This window comes from Zonotrichia albicollis, chromosome 6, assembly GCF_047830755.1.
Source record: "Zonotrichia albicollis isolate bZonAlb1 chromosome 6, bZonAlb1.hap1, whole genome shotgun sequence".
NCBI classification, from domain to species: Eukaryota; Metazoa; Chordata; class Aves; order Passeriformes; family Passerellidae; genus Zonotrichia; species Zonotrichia albicollis.
Window position 1 is genome coordinate 8,198,553 of NC_133824.1, and position 19,155 is coordinate 8,217,707.

The 19,155-nt window shown below is 39.3% G+C and overlaps 1 protein-coding gene across 2 annotated transcripts in view; it reads left to right on the top strand.

Moving 5' to 3' along the window:
• CLMN (calmin) overlaps positions 1 to 18,207 on the top strand; it is a 73,652-nt gene extending 55,445 nt beyond the window's left edge. The window contains exons 4-13 of one of the 2 annotated variants that reach the window (XM_005483190.4): positions 565 to 648; positions 3,167 to 3,259; positions 4,519 to 4,706; positions 6,479 to 6,672; positions 7,689 to 7,771; positions 8,949 to 10,256; positions 11,359 to 11,537; positions 12,762 to 12,822; positions 13,796 to 13,857; positions 15,339 to 18,207. In XM_005483190.4, the coding sequence (XP_005483247.2) occupies positions 565 to 648; positions 3,167 to 3,259; positions 4,519 to 4,706; positions 6,479 to 6,672; positions 7,689 to 7,771; positions 8,949 to 10,256; positions 11,359 to 11,537; positions 12,762 to 12,822; positions 13,796 to 13,857; positions 15,339 to 15,492 (2,406 nt within the window). In that variant the 3' untranslated portion in view covers positions 15,493 to 18,207. Of the gene's footprint in view, positions 1 to 564; positions 649 to 3,166; positions 3,260 to 4,518; positions 4,707 to 6,478; positions 6,673 to 7,688; positions 7,772 to 8,948; positions 10,257 to 11,358; positions 11,538 to 12,758; positions 12,823 to 13,795; positions 13,858 to 15,338 lie in introns of both variants that reach the window. The other variant, XM_005483189.4, reaches the window with a different exon arrangement.
• The last annotated feature ends 948 nt before the right edge of the window (positions 18,208 to 19,155 follow it).

Consider the following 19,155-nt stretch of genomic DNA (forward strand, 5'->3'; position numbering starts at 1 on the left):
ACCCTAGGCTATGCTTCCACAGGCCAGGGAGGAGGTGAGAGAAGGGGATAAAGTCACCTGGCTGCATTTCTTGTTAGCTGTTTCTGCACATATGGGTTAAAAACACTGTGCCAAAGTGGAATTGCAGGGAGACAGGCATGCAAAATCCTTCATTTTCTCCCAAACTGAAGGTTTTTGCCTCGCACCTGCCTGTGCCTGCTATTAAAACTGCTCTTTCTTCCTAATTAGGAAAATTAAATTTAATTCAAGACAAAAGAAAATCTTTTATTATGAATTTTCAGGCAAACCTGATCGTGTGACTGAACATGGCTGGGGAGTGATTACATAAATAATCAGTGTGGCAGGTCCAAGAGAGTGGTAACATCTGGGGAGCAGGAAAGTTGGTTGCTCACCCTGTTTTGCTACACTTGTGTAGTTGAAGCATTCTACTGCTCACAAAAATAGCAATAATTTTTCATAGATAGATTTCCTTAGCTTTATTTTGCCTCAGTGCTTTTAAGCTTTGTATGATGTGGTGAATTATTCCACCAGTATTAAAGACAGTGTGGCAATTCTTTTTTCTAGATGCACGAATACAAATCTTCAACCCATCGCATTTTTCGTTTGAACAATATAGCCAAAGCACTTAAGTTCTTGGAGGACAGTAACGTGAGTATTTTCAAAGACTGGTCTTAGTATTTTCTCTTGATGTGTGCTGCAAGTTGTAATTGTTGCTAATCTGATGTGCTGCATATATGCAAGAGGAGTGTACTGTTCAGGAGGCTGTGACTTACCTTAGCAGCAAGGCTGAAAAGCCACATAAAAATGCACAACAAGAACACCTACAGAGTCTAAAGCAAGGATTATTTGCTCATTTTATATGTTAAAGTTCAACAGGATTAAAGGATCAGGAACCCAATATTAAAAGAAAATAAAAAGAAATGCAAGTAAGTTTTATGATCTGGGTCTTAGTGGCATTACTTCAGTTACACTGATGGTAGATGACTTTCTTTTCTCAGAAGTACTTTCAGTTATAGAAATCATGTATTTTTCTGGTAAACTGATTGCTGCAGCAGCTGATCATGAGTTAAAAGCAAGAGAAAGTGAAACTGGGAACATGATATAAATGCATAGTTCCAGGAATCAACACCTTACAGGGATTTAATTTCTCTCATAGTGAGTGTTGTACTACCACACAGCATCACCTCCTGCAGTTACAAGTGACCTAGTGTGATTAGACTCTGTAGCTGGAAATGATTCATTCCTTCTGTTTCTCCTGTGATGGGTTTATTCCAAAGCCCTGTGTAAGTGCCCAGTGTGTTGGTGAGAGCAGTGGGGTCAAGAGAAGCCCCAGCCATGTAACAATTCATATACATGGTATCCTTAGATCCTCCAGAAAGAGTAAACAGATATTGAGCTATTTCCTATAAAGGATTCAAGTAAGGTTAAACTTTATAGCTGAGCAGGGATCAGTGTGTGCAAAACCCTGCCTTGTATGGGATGCTCCAACAGCAACTGGTGTCACTGTGCTGCTTCCCTGCACTGAGCTTAGCTCCTGCTCCAGCAGCAGTGCTTGTCATGCAGGAGAGCTGCTGCACACCCCAGCGCAGGAATGAGCATGATATGAGGCCTCAGCACATCTCTTGTGACTTTGTAGGTGTGGGAGGTTTAACATCCTTTGCCTTTTTCCCCAGGAGAGGATGTGAAAGGTCAAGAAGTTGTCCAGTAACTTCCAGGTGTTCCAGGCTCCCTATGGAAACTCCATCAGTAGGGGTTGATCTGGCCCTAAATGTGTACGTCTACACATCCTGCTGTAGAACTGCTAAGAAATATTTTACATATTCCCATATTTCTTAACAGTTTCCCAGTTGATGCTTTTTACCCAGATCCAGCTAAGGCCCACTGGCAGATGAGATTATTTCTCTCTGTTGGTACCAGCACTTGGCAGAGCTGCAGCTGAAGCACATCTGGTTGCCAGGACCTCACTAGGTCCTCAATCAGTAAGGCCAGGGAGGAGGAACCTTGAATTGAGGTGGCTTTTTAATTAGTAGTGCTAAAAACTACTTTCCTCTGGATTTCTTGTTCCCTTAAAAGTAAGCAGTCAATATCTTCTAGCGGAGTATCTCTTCTGGGCTGGGTGACAAACATAAGCAGCAGTAAGAGGACAGAGCTCACACTAAGCAGTGAAATGATAAATGTGACTTGCTCCCCATTTTGGAGAAATTGTTATTCAAATGTACTAAGTCCTAAAGGTTTCCCAATGCCAAATACCTTGGAGATAGCAAGAAATCTGATCCCTGAAACATGACAAGTAGAGGTGTCTTCTTGCTAAGACTGAAAACGTTGTGCAAACCACTAGATAAAAAGTTATTTTGCTTTCCTTTTTTCAGCTTAACCAAACCAGTTGGTGAAGGGCGGTGATGAAAGTGTTGGCAAAATGCCTTGGCTGCCAGGAGCTTCAGGGTTAGACATTAAAGCGCAGTGGGTGGAACCCGGCAGTGTCTGTGGAGCTGGGGCAGCAGGGTAGAGCCCTGCTGGGTGATTCACCGTGTCCGGGACTCTCAGAGATAAATGGGCTGCTGGGTGCCATGTGCAGCCCTGACAGCTTCCTTGTCTCCTCCCTCCTCCGTGACCTTTGCCAAAACCAAATCTGTGTTGTCTGAGAGAATAACATCCTGGTGTTATCAGCTGGAAAAAACCTCAGTGTGGGAAAGTCTAGAGTTTGCTTAGATTAGGCAACCCTATCCGTTGCTAACTGATTTAATCAGAACTCTGTGACAAGCTGTGTAAGGTGGGATAAGGAAGGAGAAAGAAGAAGCATAGAAAAAAAGAAGTAAGCAGATCTTACTAGGATTTTAGATTTTTGTATGAGAAATTACTCTCCTTTTTATGAGTGGGGCCCCATCTTCCTCCATTTCTGTATGGAGGAAATGCATTTGTTGTCCCAAAAATGCAGAACTGAATTCACTTCTGTTCTGCAGACTGTGCTGGGGGTTTCAGAGAGGAGTTCCAGGAGAAGGGTGATTGTGATCAGGGCAAATTTTCATTAATACAAGATTGCAGCATTGCTTTTTTGCTGGCCTGTCAGTGGCAGCAGTGGTAGGGACATATCCAGTAGTCTCAGTGCATTTTTTGCATATACCTTCCTGCTTTGAATTTGGCTCTGAATTTATGATCTCTCCTACAGGTAAAGCTTGTTAGCATCGATGCAGCAGAAATAGCAGATGGAAATTCCTCTCTGGTACTTGGACTAATATGGAATATAATCTTGTTTTTTCAGGTAATAAAATTTGAATACTTTAACCATAAGTAATCAGTCTTCATGGTATCCATCTATTCCAGCTGAATACTGATTTTTAAATTTGTTTTTAATCCTAAAGAACATAATTAATCATGCTAAACCTGAGCTTTTCCCCTCCTAACATACACTAATTTTATACTTGCAGCTGCTTTCATTTTACTTCATTGGACCTATTTTGATGTAAATTGGAGACAATTTAAACCCTCATTTAACTTGGACCTGAATTAGAGCTTCAGATTACTACTTTCCCTTCTTTCCTGTGCCTTCTCAGGGTTCTGTTCCAGATTCCCTGGAACTGAACCAATGTCCTGGGTATGGTTCCAGGTCACAGTTTATTTTCAATAACCCTTACTGGATTTGGTCCAATGTGGTGGGAAATTCCATTTAGAATCACGGTTCTCTGGAGAATTACTCAACACAGCAAAAATTCCAAACTGATATATATGGTCATATGAAAGATCTCAAAGGACCTGGAACTGATAACATGTATTTGAGCCTGAAAATTGATTTATCCCCAGGCTGAGATTAAAACTGCTCCCTAACCTACCCATAGTTTGGAAATTACCTTCTAGACAATCCCAAATTCTAATGGATAGAGAGAGATGGAGGGAGGGTTCTGCAACTCTCATGAGACTGTGAGGCCCTTTCATTCTCTTGGTCTGATTTAAAAAATGGCTGTAAGGTTAAAAACACGATCTCAAAGTTGCACTGGGGCCTCTCTCCCTGGCTGAGCTCCTGAGGGTGAGCAGTGCTGCACAGAAGAGTTTGGCCAGGCAGACTCACAGGCAAAGATGGTGTGACCAGAACTTGCCACCCTGGCAGCAGAGGGCACAGGGTGGGGGACCCAAAAGCAGCAGAGTCTCAAATGTCAGTGCTGGTCAAGGACAGGAGGGCTGCTGCAGGTCACCATTTCTCGATGAAAAATACTTTACTCAAGCAATTCCTGTGAAGAGAACAACTCATTTAAACTAACTTTTCTTTCAAGGACATGTTTCTTTGCATTTTGTTTAATTTGCACAGTTTGGCCTGAGCTGGGAGCTTGCACTTTCTGTTGCCTGGGCTGCTGCTGGCTGTCATGCTTGTAAAATGCAAGTTGAGAGTTAAAATGAACAGGTTTATAATTATCACTTAAAATTCAGCTATGGCTGAATTTTATGGCTTTAAAGTTTGCATGAAAACAAGGGCACGATGCAGCCAGTGATAAAGCAGAACACTGTGTATTTCACCTTTTATTACAGATTAAGGAGCTTACAGGCAACCTCAACAGGAACTCCTCCTCCTCCAGCCTGTCCTCTGGGCCCAGTGGTCCAGAATCAGACACATCCCCCAGCACTCCCAGCGTGGAGAGAAACATGTCCATTACAGTGAAGGACCAGCGGAGAGCCATCAGGGCCCTTCTAATCTGGGTGCAGAGGAAAACCAGAAAGTAAGCTAACAAACCCTGAACAAAACAGTGTCTTGCCACCTGCCCCTCTGAAGCTGAGTCTCTTTTCTCTGTCCTGCCCCATGGGTGTGTTGCCATGTGCTGTGGCTTCTTCTGCTGTTGAATTTGGGGAGCACAGTGTCTCTGAGGGGGTTGTTTCACTATGACCATGTATTCACAGCAGCTATCTGACCTTGAAGGCCGCTGCTGGCTCCACAGTTTGAGTGTTAAATGTTAACTTGCACTAACCTGCTTGGTGCTGTTTAAAACAGGATCATTCTCTACTCCCCAGACCCCATCTTTCATGCAGTCTCTTTGACATCTCTTGCTGATTAAAGGTTAGGTATAAGCAGGGAGAGAACTGAAAAAATAAATGTACTGAAAGACTTTATCAGCAGCCTTTTAAATTAAGCAGTAGCCCAGAGGAAGCTTCTCTGTGTACTGCAGAGTGCCTTGAAGGACAGAGCCCCTACCAGAGTCCTTCCTTCCCCAGTTTTTATTAATTTTTATTTCATCCCCTTCCCCTCTTTTATTAAAGAGGGGAAGGGGATGAAACTTAAGTCACTTCTCCTGAACTTGTGACATTTGAGTGGATTTCCAGTGCACAAGACATCTCTCTCCCCTTTAATAAAAAGTGGTTCTTTCACCAAAGCATTTTGTGTAGAAATGCTTTGTCTTGGCAGAGTTACTAACAGGTTAAAAATCTGTAGTGTAAGATGTCTCATGCTCATGCAAATGCTTGGGGTGTATTTTACATGTATTGTTATTTGAAGTAGTGACTGGCAGAGAGTTTTTATTAAAGAGGGCATGTGTCAAAGTTACCTATACAGGTTGGTTAGCTGAATATTTGGCGGTTTTGTCTCTGGATTTATATCTTGCCTTTGAACACAAATTTTCTAGTGTTGAAGACAAAAATTTACATCTTAAATACTTGGTCCTGTGGACTGCATCATCCCTTGGTTATCTCCAGTGAAGCTAAGGGTGCTTGCTGAGCAGATAAACTTGCCCCCTGTAGTTCACTGCTGCCAGTGCAGACCATAGAGAAAGTATAGTTTTAGTCCAAATTAATGCTGATGTGGTTATTAATAGGTGGAACAAAGAAAGTGAGGACCTGAGAAGAGAAGGCCACAGACTTTTCAGCCCAGTCAAAGAGTGCAGATTGAAAAGATCTAATAAGAGAAAATTATTCTTGCAACTGCAGTATTTAAAACATAATAGCATCATTGTAATCCTGTTATCTCATGATCTGTGCAGAATTTTCTATTTTGGGGCTGTATTCCATTGCAAGTTTGATGGCTGTTTTTCCTCCAAAATTTTGGGCATCTAACACTCTTGTGGTTTATGCATATGCTGACACCATTTGCATTTGGCAGATTTTCTGCTATAGAAGGCCAAGTACACAGGAATGTGAATCATTTATGCTTATGTGTTTAAATATTTAAATCTTGGAACTTTTCCCAAGCTATGGCATTAAAATGTTGGAGAGCAACAAAAACAGGAATCACAGAGACATTTGGTTTTGTGAATGTTAAATGTGGTTGCTGAATTCTTAAGGGCTTTGTTTTCACTAACTACTTCCTACAAGCAGGTTGGTGTCAGCTGTTAGCCACACCAATTCAGTTTGTGAACCCATGTGTTTTCTGAATGTATCTCAAAAATTACAAGTGCTACTCAGCAACCTTAGGTTTTAACTTTCAGGAGTCTGAAAATGATGATGCCTTTACTTTGGATTTTGTAACAAACCACCCATGTAAAATGGATGTAATTCTGTTTAGGTATGGCGTTGCAGTCCAGGACTTCACAAGTAGTTGGAGGAGTGGCCTTGCTTTCTTAGCTGTCATAAAAGCCATAGATTGTACTTTGGTAGACATGAAGCATGCACTGGAGAAATCAGCACGAGAAAACCTGGAGGATGCTTTCAGCATAGCACAGAATAAACTGGGTGTCCCTCGGCTCCTCGAACCTGAAGGTAAACACGTCAGCTTTTTTGGGTAACAGTCAGTCTACACTGAATTAATGAATATTGCCTTGTGTTACATACCAAAAACCTCACAGTGATTAGGCTGCTGATGGGATCAGTGTGCTGAGCTTTTTGAGAAGAAAAATAAAAATGGTCAGTGGCTTGTAATTGTATGCTTCCAGTCATATTTGTAATTGTATGTTTCCATCATTTGTACGCTCCTTGAGGTCAAAGATCGTACTGTGGTTTTAGCTATGTACACACTATGCCTATGTTTAGGTATGTTTATAGCTGGTCCTGGTTCCTGCTTAGATGCTTTGTGACATCTGCACTCATAGAGGGCATCAATTGTTGTGCTGAGGGGTGTCTCAGTGCATTAGCAGTGTTCTGTAACACCGAGGCTGCAGACTAAATGTCGCTCCAGGATGAGCGATACGAGGCTCCTATACCAGGTACATGGAGAGATACCCATTCAAATGCATCTGCATCTCCCAGTTTTCCCTTTGCCATGCATATATACACATAAGCATTTATACCTGTAAAGCTAAGTGTGCATGTGTATATAAAATACATATAGATGGATTTCTTGTTGTTCTTTTTACTGAACTCTATGAGACTGGCACTAGGCCTTGGTGTCATGATTGAAAGCACAATTGCACTTTCATCACCTGGTAGAAGACTGGGCCATCCTGCTAAAAATAAACCTCTATATTATCACTCAATGCAGCCAACTGTCTACTGACAACAGCATGAATGGCAATATAAAAGTGAATGAAAAGGGAGCCCTGATCGGGGTTCAGTATGTGTTTGGAAATAGGAAAAAGTGAATGTGAATGGGATGTTGAGAACTCTGTCAAGTGCCATCAGCAGTGAAGAGCATCTCTCTTATCTGTCAGAAAAAAGAGAAGTGTTTGTAGCTGTTATTTCTGTGCCCATAATGGCAGGATAAATGTCTGACAATCTGTTCCTCTGCGAGAGCATTTCAAAGCTGTGTGTGCTCAAGCCCCTCGCGTCTGTCTCCACAGATATCATGGTGGAGTCCCCCGATGAACAGTCAATTGTGACATATGTGGCACAATTCCTGGAGCACTTCCCGGAGCTGGAAGGGGTATGTGTTTACTGCTGTGTCATGTCATTTCTTTAATTTGCCTTGGTGTACGTAATAAAGTCAGATTTATTTTCTAGGTTTCTTTTTAGCTATTTAAAATAAACAACAAACCTGGGTTTAATTTTTCACATTTTTGTTAAATCCAGTGGAATGGGCTTTCATTGGTGATTACTAAAATGCTTTAGGTAGAATTGTGCTTTTATACATTTATATCCAATTGTAACTTTCAGAGGTCAGAATTGGTTTCATAGGAATCCACTACTTTGCTATATTGGTTTTAAATAAGACTAAAATTTATTCCTTTATCTATAATGATTCATTGGACTTTGAATTTAATTTTTACTTCTATCCTCTCAAGTTTGAGGGCCATGATCAGTCTGAATTTAGCAAATATGAGACACAAGACCCCAAAAGCTGAATCTTATCAATACAACAGTAAAAAGCACTCATTATAAGCATGACACAAACTGCAGTTTAAATGACCAGGACTTTGATGCAAAAATAAAGAATTGAGGATTAACTAAGGGTTGACAGTGTCAAGAACTGGCAAAGGCTTTTTGAAAAAGCAGGCATTTTCTCTCATTTCTTGACTGAATGTTACAGTTGGCATATATTTTGTAGTTGATAAAATTGGTGGGCATTACTAAAGTAATTGGAATTAAAATTATTATAGTAATCTAATTATTATTAGATTAGATGAGTAATAAGATTGGTTGACATTAAAGCTTGTTGACATTTTTATGAACAAAGTTAAAAACTACCTTTCTTTTAATAGTGTCTGTTGGAAGGAAATAATCTGGTATATCAATGTATTTCACAGTGGATTTATTGGAGTTTTTGGATTTATGTTATTCCCAGGGTTTGGGATTGTGTCAAAAAGCCAAGTCAGTTGTCTCCACAGGTGCAGCGAGGAGAGATAAATACATTAACAATTGAGGAATAGGCTTGTCTGCATTCTGATCTTCCTGTACAATTGCCTTCTTGACACTGAGCTCTGTTCAAGGCACTTGACTTGCCAAATTAGTTTTCCTACTTTCAAAATAAGTGAGCTATTAATTGGCAATTCAGAAAGTAATGGACTGAAAGACTAGGTATTTATTCTTTCCATTGTGTTTGGGAAATGTAAAATGGTATCTGAGCTAGGATTTGTCTTCTAATGGTGTGTCATCACTTACAGGAAGACTTTACAGATCCTGACAGGGAGCTTCCAATTGAGTCCACATATGTCCACATCAAAGACACACCGTCAGAGAAGGAAGGCAAAATCTTGATTTTAAGTGAAAATGAAGAAAACATGTATACTGTTAATCATGAGAGGAGTCATCCGGCTCCTCCAAAGGTCCATATTCATGATATCCCTGAGAGAATCCCATCAGAAACCATTTCTGAAAATTGTAATGGGAAACTGAGTCAAGCGTCAGGCGATGTACAGGAAGCATCTGAAGAGGAGCCTCAAAGGCCTACCTCACTGAAAATTACAGGACCTGTCAGGTTTGAATCCAACTCCTCTTGGGAGGTTCCAAATGATAAATTCATGTCAGGTGAAGTGAGCATCTCTGATGATCCACTGAAACAAAATGATGAGCTTTCTCCAGCTGTTCTGACAGATCAGAAAAATTCTGTCGACTCTTTTGAAGAATACTCTGAAGAATTAACTAAGGAAACCCCTACTGAATATGACAATGAAACCAAGAGCCTTTCAGCCAATACTTCTTCTTTGAGTCCATTATCCTGGACTTCTGGTATACTTACAGATGATTCTATTAATAAAGTTGAAGACAGCAAACCCCAGTCTTCAATTATTTTACCAGAAGATTCATCAAAACAAGAAGATACACAGAAGTACATTCTCCACCTTCTAAATAAGGAACTAGAGACACTTCCACAAGATGAACATCCAGAGGAATCACCTGGCCTTGAGACAATAGAAACAAACACTTGCTCACTGAATGATTCTAATCTCAAAAGCCAAGAACTATCTACACAGCAGGAAACATCTGATGACTCTCTCTCAGATATACCTAAAACTCCAGAGGACCTGGACAGCTGTGATGAAGTTGAAGCTGAAGTGGTATCCAGTTCTTCAAAAGTATCTGTCATACCCCATGATCTCTTTTATTATCCACATTATAATGTTCCTATATCAGCAGTTCTGAACGCTTACCTCGAGCCTTGTATCGAAGGTTATGATACAGGAAATGAAAAAGCTTCTTCTGAAACAGTAACAGATGTTTTACATGACGAGAACTTACCAGAACAGGACCACAAGGAAGAGGCTCCAGAGCTAGACTTGGAGAATAAGCTACGTACCCCTCCATCAGAAACAGATACTGAGAACAGCGAGGAGGAAACTACAAAAACAAGCAGTCACGCAAACTCTTCGGATGAAAAAGAAGTGCCATTACTGGTAGATGAGTTAGAAATAGAAGAAGATGCCAATAAGGCCGCTGACCATGAAGATTCCACTATTCCACAACATCCTGAGGTATTTTATTTTATTACCAGCATTTCTTTATGTATATATGTGGACTTAGCATCAGATTCCAGTGGTTTTCATTTGATTTCATTTTGCAGTGTCTGGGAGAAATACTTAATATGTACCTAGTTTCCTGTTCCATTACACTGTTTGCCACAGCCCCCTACTGGAATGAAGGGAATTGCAGATCCCTGAGAAGATCTGACTGTAAAAGAGAAAATAAGTTTTAATACTAATGGTACTGCAGAAATGTGAATTTATATTATGTTTTAAAATAATTTGAGGCTTCTGTAATCCCTAGGCATAAAAGATTACCTTAAAGTACAGAAAAATGTGCCTTTTTATTATGTTTTAAAATAGAGGTTTCTGTAAAATTCTTAGGCATAACAGATTATCAGACAGGGTATTTCTAATAATCTGCTATGAGATTAACAGAAATTAATATTGCTTCTAAAGAAAGGATACAGGCAATGATAATTTTATCTCAATCAAAGTAAGTTTGCCTACAAAAACTTAGAAAAACAATTTGAGTAGGCTATGTTACATGGATGAAATGAAGGCTTCTCTGCACTGGAGGAGGAGAAAGAAATGGGTGCTTTGGGGGTATTTGGTTTAGACAGTTTGCTCCTGCATCTCTTGCAGACACCAGTTTGAAGTGCCTTACATGTTTTCCAGCAGTAATTTTTGACAGCATTTTTCAGGAATGAATGTCCATTTAATGCTGCTCTACATGTTGCTTAGACACATTGCTTGAACATGTTTTTGTCCTGACTCTGACTAAAGTAATGAAGTCAGTTTGCTGTTAACTTGAAGGACTAATTGGGGGTAGATTTTAACAAGTCTAGTGGATTGCTTCAAAGAGCCATGTCATGTCATGACTTCTTAATAGAAAGATCTGACTTTCCAACTGTGTGTATGTATGCTGAACTGATGATTCCATGTATCACTAAAGATTTTCAAGAAATTAATTTCTTTTTTATTTTCTTTAGTGAGACTTTCAGTCTCATACTATCTGCAATTGAGTGTCTAAGTAGGCTGCACCACTAAGATATTTAGAAGGGTGGGGAATCAGTCATGTTGTCTAAAGCAAAACATTTCCTCATTTCAACAGGCCATAGTAGAACATCTAGAGGATTTACCAATAGCCATAAAGACACCAGAAGAAAATAGTAATACAGACGAGGAAGAGGAAAATATGATTGAAGAAGATTTGCAGATCTCAGATGTTGCCACTACTAGTCTATCACAAGATGACCTGGAAGAAAATGCTGAATTCCAAGAATTTACCAGGTATTTCACATTAACTTTGTCTCAAATACACTTAACTGGTCTTTTGAAATTGCCCTGTTCATTGGCTCTTTGTTGTAGTCTTGTTTTAGGAAGAAGTATTGGGATTCATTGGCTTCTTCCTGTGTTTCTCTTAAATATGTTGAGTAATTCAGTGGGACTTGATTTGACTGTGATACAAACTTTGCCACACAAAACCCAAGTGGAAGCCCAATGCATTTTGAACATGGAAGTGTTATTATTGCTTTCCTAACAGAGAGAGTATTTTGTAATGTAGATGAAATAGTCCATGTGCATTGTGACACTATGTGGAAGCATGACACTGACCGATTTCAGTAGATCCTTGTTGGATGTTTTTTTCTGGTTATGAACAAGTAAATGAGGTGTTGGAGAGAAAATAAGATGAAGAACTCATGGGTCAAAGTAAAGGCATTTTAATGAAAAGACAAAGGCCATGTGTAGAAGAAAATTAGAAGAAAACTAAAAAAAATTTTATTTAGTCTCTACTTCCCATCAGCATGGCAGTGTCCAGCCACTTCCTGGGAAGCAGAGTGTTGTAGTGGTTGCTTCAGAAGACAGATATAAGAACAAGTGTGTGTGTGGGTCTCACTGCCCTTTGGTCAGTTTGGGTCAGCTCTCCTGGTTGGGTCCTCTTCAAGCCTCGTGCCCAGCCCCAGCCCACTGCTCTAGGGAAATTTATCTGCAGCCCAGGCAGACCCTGTACAGAGACACTCAGCTAATTCTGCTTCATTTACTTCTGGTTTTTCTTATGTTCTAATTTATTCTTAGGTAATCTATCTATGGGACATGAACTGTAATTTGTTGATGCTTATCACTGGAGCACTCTAATGAATTTGAGAGTTTGCTTAGAAAAACCCCTTGTCCCCTTCAAGCTTACTGTTCCCTGTCAGTCCAATTTTTTATATCAATGGCCATAAAACTTGTGTATACTCTCAGTTAAATGTCAGTGATGTCAAAGGTGCAAAAATGCTCTCAGATACAATATTTTAGAAAGGATTCCTTTTTGAGAATATGAATTTTTTATTGTGGGTCAGATTTTCCCAAAGCCATTTTTTTCATGTTACTCATAAATTCCAGTCCATATTCTAATACATGCAGCAATGCATGTTTGTGGTTTTATGTAGCTTAAACCTGTCACATCCATTTGCAGTGTCTCTTTTAAACTTAACTTTATGAATTTAAAAACTTTGCTTTTACATCCAGAAGCAGTGACAGTGATGCCAACTTTCATCTCCGAAAAAGGTTTTCTCGTAATGCTTCTGAGGAGGTAAGTGTGGACATTTATTTATTGCTGTTTCTCTGGTTCTCTCAAACTCCAGAAGTTCACACACTGTAAAAAGGCCTCTAACTGTATCAAAGTCTTGTGGCTTCTAATAATTTTAGTGCTAAAACCAGGCATAGTTGCAAAGTTTTACTGAACTCTCCTAAAAACATACTAAACTTTACTGAACCTTAAGCAAATTCACAAAGGAGTACCTAATACTACAGGTAAATCTGTTGTAAATTTAAATCTTACTTCATCTATATACCTGTATAGCTGCAACATTTTGCCTGTTTGAAGCTGCTTTTGTTTGCTGCTCCAGTTTCTTTTAGTTTTTGTATTCTCTGGGTAATGTTGAGGCCTTGGTCTCAACACTGCAAAAATGCTGGGTATCTCCTGAAGAGCAGTTTCTGAAAAACTGGGCTCTGTCCCTTTTCCTTACAGTAGCAGTGTACTATATTATCAGTAGCAGCAGCTAACCCTAAAAGAATTTCTTGAGAGCACACAATACAGCTGAGGTCTGGATTTTTATTTTTAAAGCTAAAAAGAAGGGACAGCATCAGCAATCTGGGCATGCTGAACAAGGACAGGAATATGGCCTTTTTTCAACACAAAAATAAAATTCTGACCATCTTGGAGTTTTTAAAGAAATGCTGCCGCAAGTGTTCAGTGAAAGGGAGGTTTCACACAGATCCTTTAGTTTTGCAGTACTGTCAGAGCTACTAGAAATACATATGAACAAGGGGAATTTTATTCAACTAATGAAAGCAGTTGAAAGCAAAAAAATCTTATTTCACACTTTTTTCCTTTTCTGTGTGTGCACCAGGCTGCAGTGCTGGATCTGCTGACGGAAAACATGTTTATAAGCACACTTTCATTTTATTTGAGGAAACATTAGATACAATTTGCATAAAATAGAAGTTACCACCTTTGTGAGATGCTGAGTTTGGTTGTCTGATCTGTTTGTGGTTTGTTTAAGGAAACCTATGGTGTAAACGAGCAGAAGATGACAGATATGGATGAAAATCCATTAATCATTGGGTGAGTGTTTTCGATTCAGACTGACTTTACAAGGAAGCCATAACTCCTAGGTACTACTAGCAGTGATACAAAGAGAGCTGGAAATTAATTACAATGGTAGCAACTGTCTTCTGTAATGGCTCAGAGACCACATTTCACATAGGTGTAAGACACAAAATTTCCTTATTGCTCAATCTATCCCTTGACTGAAATGCTTTTGATTGACTTGAAAGATTCAGCTGTCTCAGCAAGATTCTGAGCATTTTCCTCACATGGTGGATATTTCAGACTGAGAGAAGAGTGAAACAGCTTCAAATATTAGGCCCTCTGGCAGTGATGACTCTTTCCAGGTTTGGAAGACTGTTAAAACAATGTTTAGTGAGATCAGTGCCAGGGAGAGTTAATTTCTTCAGTGGAGGACTGGCCTCTGTTGGAGCATCTGTAGTTTTGATAATTTGTATGTGTGTTTAGTTTAGACTTAGGGTGATTGGTCATGAACACATGCATCCCTTTGGTATTAGGGTCTAAATATCTTTAAGAAACAAGGATCACTTTAGGTTTTGCCTCTTAGCTGATACTGAATAGTACCTCCCACAACTTCTAGGTAAAATGGCTGTTATATTTAGATGCAGAAAGCACACAAAATATTATCAGGATCCTTGGCCTCTCTCTCTCTCTCTGTTAAAAAAATTACACAAATAGCTGTTACAGTTGTATCAGTTGAACAATTTGCTGATATTTTGTGTAATGCTCAGGTATATATCCAGTAGGAGGCCCCAAGCAGAAAAATGCCATTTTTCTCCAAAAGTAGATTAAAAACAGTTTACTGGAGTGTTTTTCTTGCAGTACTAGAAAATTATAAAATGACTGTGCCTTTTTAAAAAAGACCTTTCCTTGTCTTTGTGAGAGCTCAGTGGTGCTGGCAAAATCCATCAGCCTTTGCCCTTATGAACCACAGCTGGAAATTTTTGAAATTGAAATTTTGGAGTTGTTCTGCAAACCCTCAACTGCTAGCTGGTTTCTTGGTTGGAAGCCTTGGGCTTTATCTGTTTAATATTCTAGTGCTTAGCATGAGGGGCTCTGAAAGTAGATGATTTGGGGAAAGTATATCAAGTCATACCCAGTGTATAAGCAAAACTGTCGAAGTGTGAGATGTGTTGCCCAGTGCTATGTTTACTGTTCTGGAAATAAAAGGGCATCTTCTTGACTGGTGAAAATCTCCTTGCATCAGAGGGCTGTGCTGTAGTGGCACTTACTTAAATTACCTGAGAATTTTTCTGAGTTTTCAGAAGATTGATTCTTACATTGTTGACTCTGGAAGGAACACACTGCTGAAGCCCAGCATGCCCCTCCTAGTCTAGCTGGGGCCCTCCAGGTGACTAGACTGAAAAGGTTCATTAAACTTCTGTCCTTTAGACCACCCCCTGATCTTCACAGTAATTATTAACTGAAGGTTTCTTCTTCCTTTCCTTGCCTCTTACTGAATTCTCTCCTATTTTCAGGGAGAAAATGGACTTGGAAGCAAGCGAGACTCCGGCACCAACTCATGAGATAACAATTTTTGAGCAGCCAGAGATATTCTACTTTGTAATTTTCTTTTGGGTGCTGGTCTACTGCCTTTTACTCCTTCCACAGCTGCTTAGCAACAAAGTTTGATCTGTGTGAGGTGTGAAAAATAAAGGGATGGTGGCTGGATTGCTTTGTGTATCTGCATATGAATATGTTCCTTCAGGTGAAGCACAAACAGAAATCCAGAACCTGGTATTTGTGTTTATTATCAGGTTGTTCTCAATTCCGCTACTGTTGTGCTATGACAGTGTCAAAGCACGTTTTATATTATGGTAATTGTGTAAATATATATAAAAATTATCTGATTTAGTAGATGCGATTTTGTACATTTGTGCCTTGCTTTATAAGATGCTAAATAAAACCAGATAATTATCAGTAGAAGTATGAACAATTCAGAGCTCTAGTCTTCAAAAATTATTCTGCTGGCTTCACTTTCTTATGTAGGGCCTGACAGCTATGGAAGAGGGATGGTGTTGACTTACCTTGGGGTCTGACCACCTGCAAGGGCAAAGCTAGAAATGCTTCTTCACATTTTCCATTTCAAAGAGTGGGGGGCAGAGCAGAGTTATAGGTAGTGAAACACACATCAGGAACTAATTACAGTTCCAGCAGCAAATCCAGTGGAGCAACAAAATCAGGTTGAGGGTTTATTGGGGTAGAGAAGTTAGAATTTTTTAGGATTTAAGGTAATTTTTATCCTGCACCATTTGGTATGTTTGATTTGCAGGAAAAAGTTGGGTATGAAGAAGTGTGAAGAACATACATGCTAGCTGCTTCTTAGTAGACTTTATATGGGAAATCTCAGGCCAGAAACTAAAGTTTTTTAAAAGTACCTCAGTGCTTCTGAGTCTGCTTTTGCTTCAATTTCTTTGCTGCTTTTATTAACAAATCACATAAAGATTTCTCTCTTTTGCATATACAAAAAATAATAGGTAAACAGCTTTGCTGAGGCTACTGTTAAGGCACTAGGGCGTGGTAAAAGAATTAGAAATACCTTTCAAGTGTCTCTTTAAATTGAGAAAGAAATTATAGATGTAAAACTAAATACAGAAAAATGCTGACAACGAGTATTGACTTCCTAGTGCGACTAAAGAGATTCCTGCAGCTTATCCATGGGCACTGTTGAGCTACTTCTGCCTCTTGCAATTTTTGTCCACATCAGTGATCACTTTAGGATATTTCATATAGGATTTTTGCCAGAGAAGGTGTAATTCATGCTTTGTAGGACAAAAGAGAAGTCTTCAATTTCATAGCAGTAGCTTCTCTCCATGTGACTTTTAGTGAAGTCCCTACTTCTCATTGGCACATTTTTAGTTTCATGGTGTGCTTTATGAGACTACATCACATTGCTGCTTCCATCTGAAAGTTCAGAAGGCTGACTGCAATATGCTTCCTAAAATGAAGGGGTTTAAAATTTTACTCTAAGTGAAAATTAAATAATGGCTGTAAGTTTTACATATTTTGTAGCATAAGGTGTATCCCTGCCCTGGCTAAGTTTTCAGATGAACTAATTGCACCTGGATCAAAATGCATCAAAATATTCAGCAATTTATTTGCAGGTATTTAAAACCTGTTTGTAATCATGTTATCTGCTGGGGCAATCCTACCCATTCGTCACACTTCATTCTTCTTCATAAGCTTTTTGTCCCCCTGAGATTTTTCTCCTGAGCTGCAGTTGGAATTCAATAGATGTAAGGAATGACAGGAGATCTTAAACATTGAAGATAAAATTCTGAACACCTTTTAACAAAGCTGAAATCTTTCCTATTCTGTCCTGCCACTGTTGACTAGAGCTGGATTCACCCCATGAACTTAGAAATAAGATCCATTGTTCTTGAGAAAGAGATGCAAATGTCCCAAATTAATTTGGTTTAAATCAGCTTAAGTAAAAAAAAATATTTCTTTCATCTTGTTCACGAAAGCAGTCAAGATTTTGAGTCAGCTGATTTTGTGATCAATGAACCTGTTTGTGCTTGTTGTAGAAGACAGTGATACCTTCTTCCAAAACAAAACCTATATAAGAATTTTTGAAGGTGCCTTCTGGAAGTAGACTAAAATAGACAGTTGAAGGGTTAGTGCTTTCTCCTCTGAAAGAATAAAACTTAGTACAAGAAACATTTTATGCTTATCCTGAAAATCAAGAATGCTATGCTGGGGTATGACATCTATTTAATAGCTGCAAGCAGCAGTGTACTACACTACTTTGGAGCAAAATGTTGGCAGCTTTTCATTATGTTCCACTCTTCATAGGCTTCTTTGGTTTATGATAACATTTTCTGACCCTTTGTATCTTCTTCCATGTTTATTAATCTGCAGCAGAGGCTATTTGGAGTTGGATTGCAGTCTCTTTATAGGGCTTTACAGCTATCAAAGTTCAATCAAGTATGCTCCCCTCTTCTTTCCTTCCTCCTAAGAAAATGAATCAGGATGAGGAACTCTTTGGATGTCTTAGCTAAGCAAGTGACATCCATGAAGAATGGAAAGGTGACCAGGAATGTGGTGATGCCAGAAATGTCATTACACAGTACTTTTGTCCAAGAAGGAGAAAACCCAAGGTTTTCTTTGTTACTTGTCACTGATGAAGAGTGACTGATACATTGCAATGAGCAGTTTAAATGTCAAACAGCATCCCACAATTGTATTGGTCATCTTCACCAATGTCCCTCAATTGAGGGACATTTTCCAGCCTATCCCATTGAGAGACAGAGATTGCTTCTTCCATCCAAAACAGAAGAAAAAAAAAATAACTAAGTCATTCCATGATACTTGGTATTACATTGCTTTCAATTTTGGGGTTTGTTTTGTTGTGGGTGTGCTATAACAGAAGCAGTGTACCTTACCCAGCCATTCCATGGATGAGAAGACCCAGGGTGAAGCACTAAGAGTGATTACACTGATCAATTGTGCTTTAAAAAACTGAATTCTTTAAGAGTTTTGCTTTTACCTCGAACTGTAAAGACTGACATCTGCATAAGCAGCAGCTTCCCCCAGTTAAACTGACTTGTGAGCCTGCATCTGTTCTTCTACAGCACAAGATCCAGTTCCTTAATGCAAGGGCCCTGTTCTGAAAACACTGCTTGGTTTTGGGGTTTGTGGTCTATTCTGAGCTATTGCCTAAAAGCCTGGTTATGAAACGTTTGCTATGGCAAAGCCTATTTTAACTTGCTGCCCAGAGGGCTGGCTGGTGATAGTGGAGGGTTTAAACCCTGGTGGGCAATCATTGTCTGCCCATTTTCCAATAAATATGTGCAGTGTCTGAATACAGAAGTTTTTGCTGAACTTTTGCCTGGGTTGAAAAATGCTAAGCTTGAACTGACCACACATGGTATATTGATTTGGCAGCTGAATTCAGATACACAGAGGTACTGATCTGTTAAGACTCTTTTTCTAAAACATGCTGGTTTTGAGCAAATGTGGATAGCAGGGCATTGTGAAGTGTAAGTGTCAGGAAGTGCCTTGAGGATCACTGGATAAAGGATGTTTGGTGTTCACAGAAGCAGCATTAAAGACTGTAATAGGATGGTTCAATGTCATTGTAGTCATAACTGCAAAGTGTTTCATCATGATTTTATAGAAAGTGCAAGGAAAGATACACCATTAAAGACAGAGCCCCACTAAACATTTATGGGGCAGATGACTTAGAGTTGAAGAAGTGAGTTAAACAGTCACATAATCTACAAACTGACCAGAATATAGCTTTTGCCAAATTGTAGGAAATTATCAGTGCATCAGGAAATTTGCAGGGCAAAT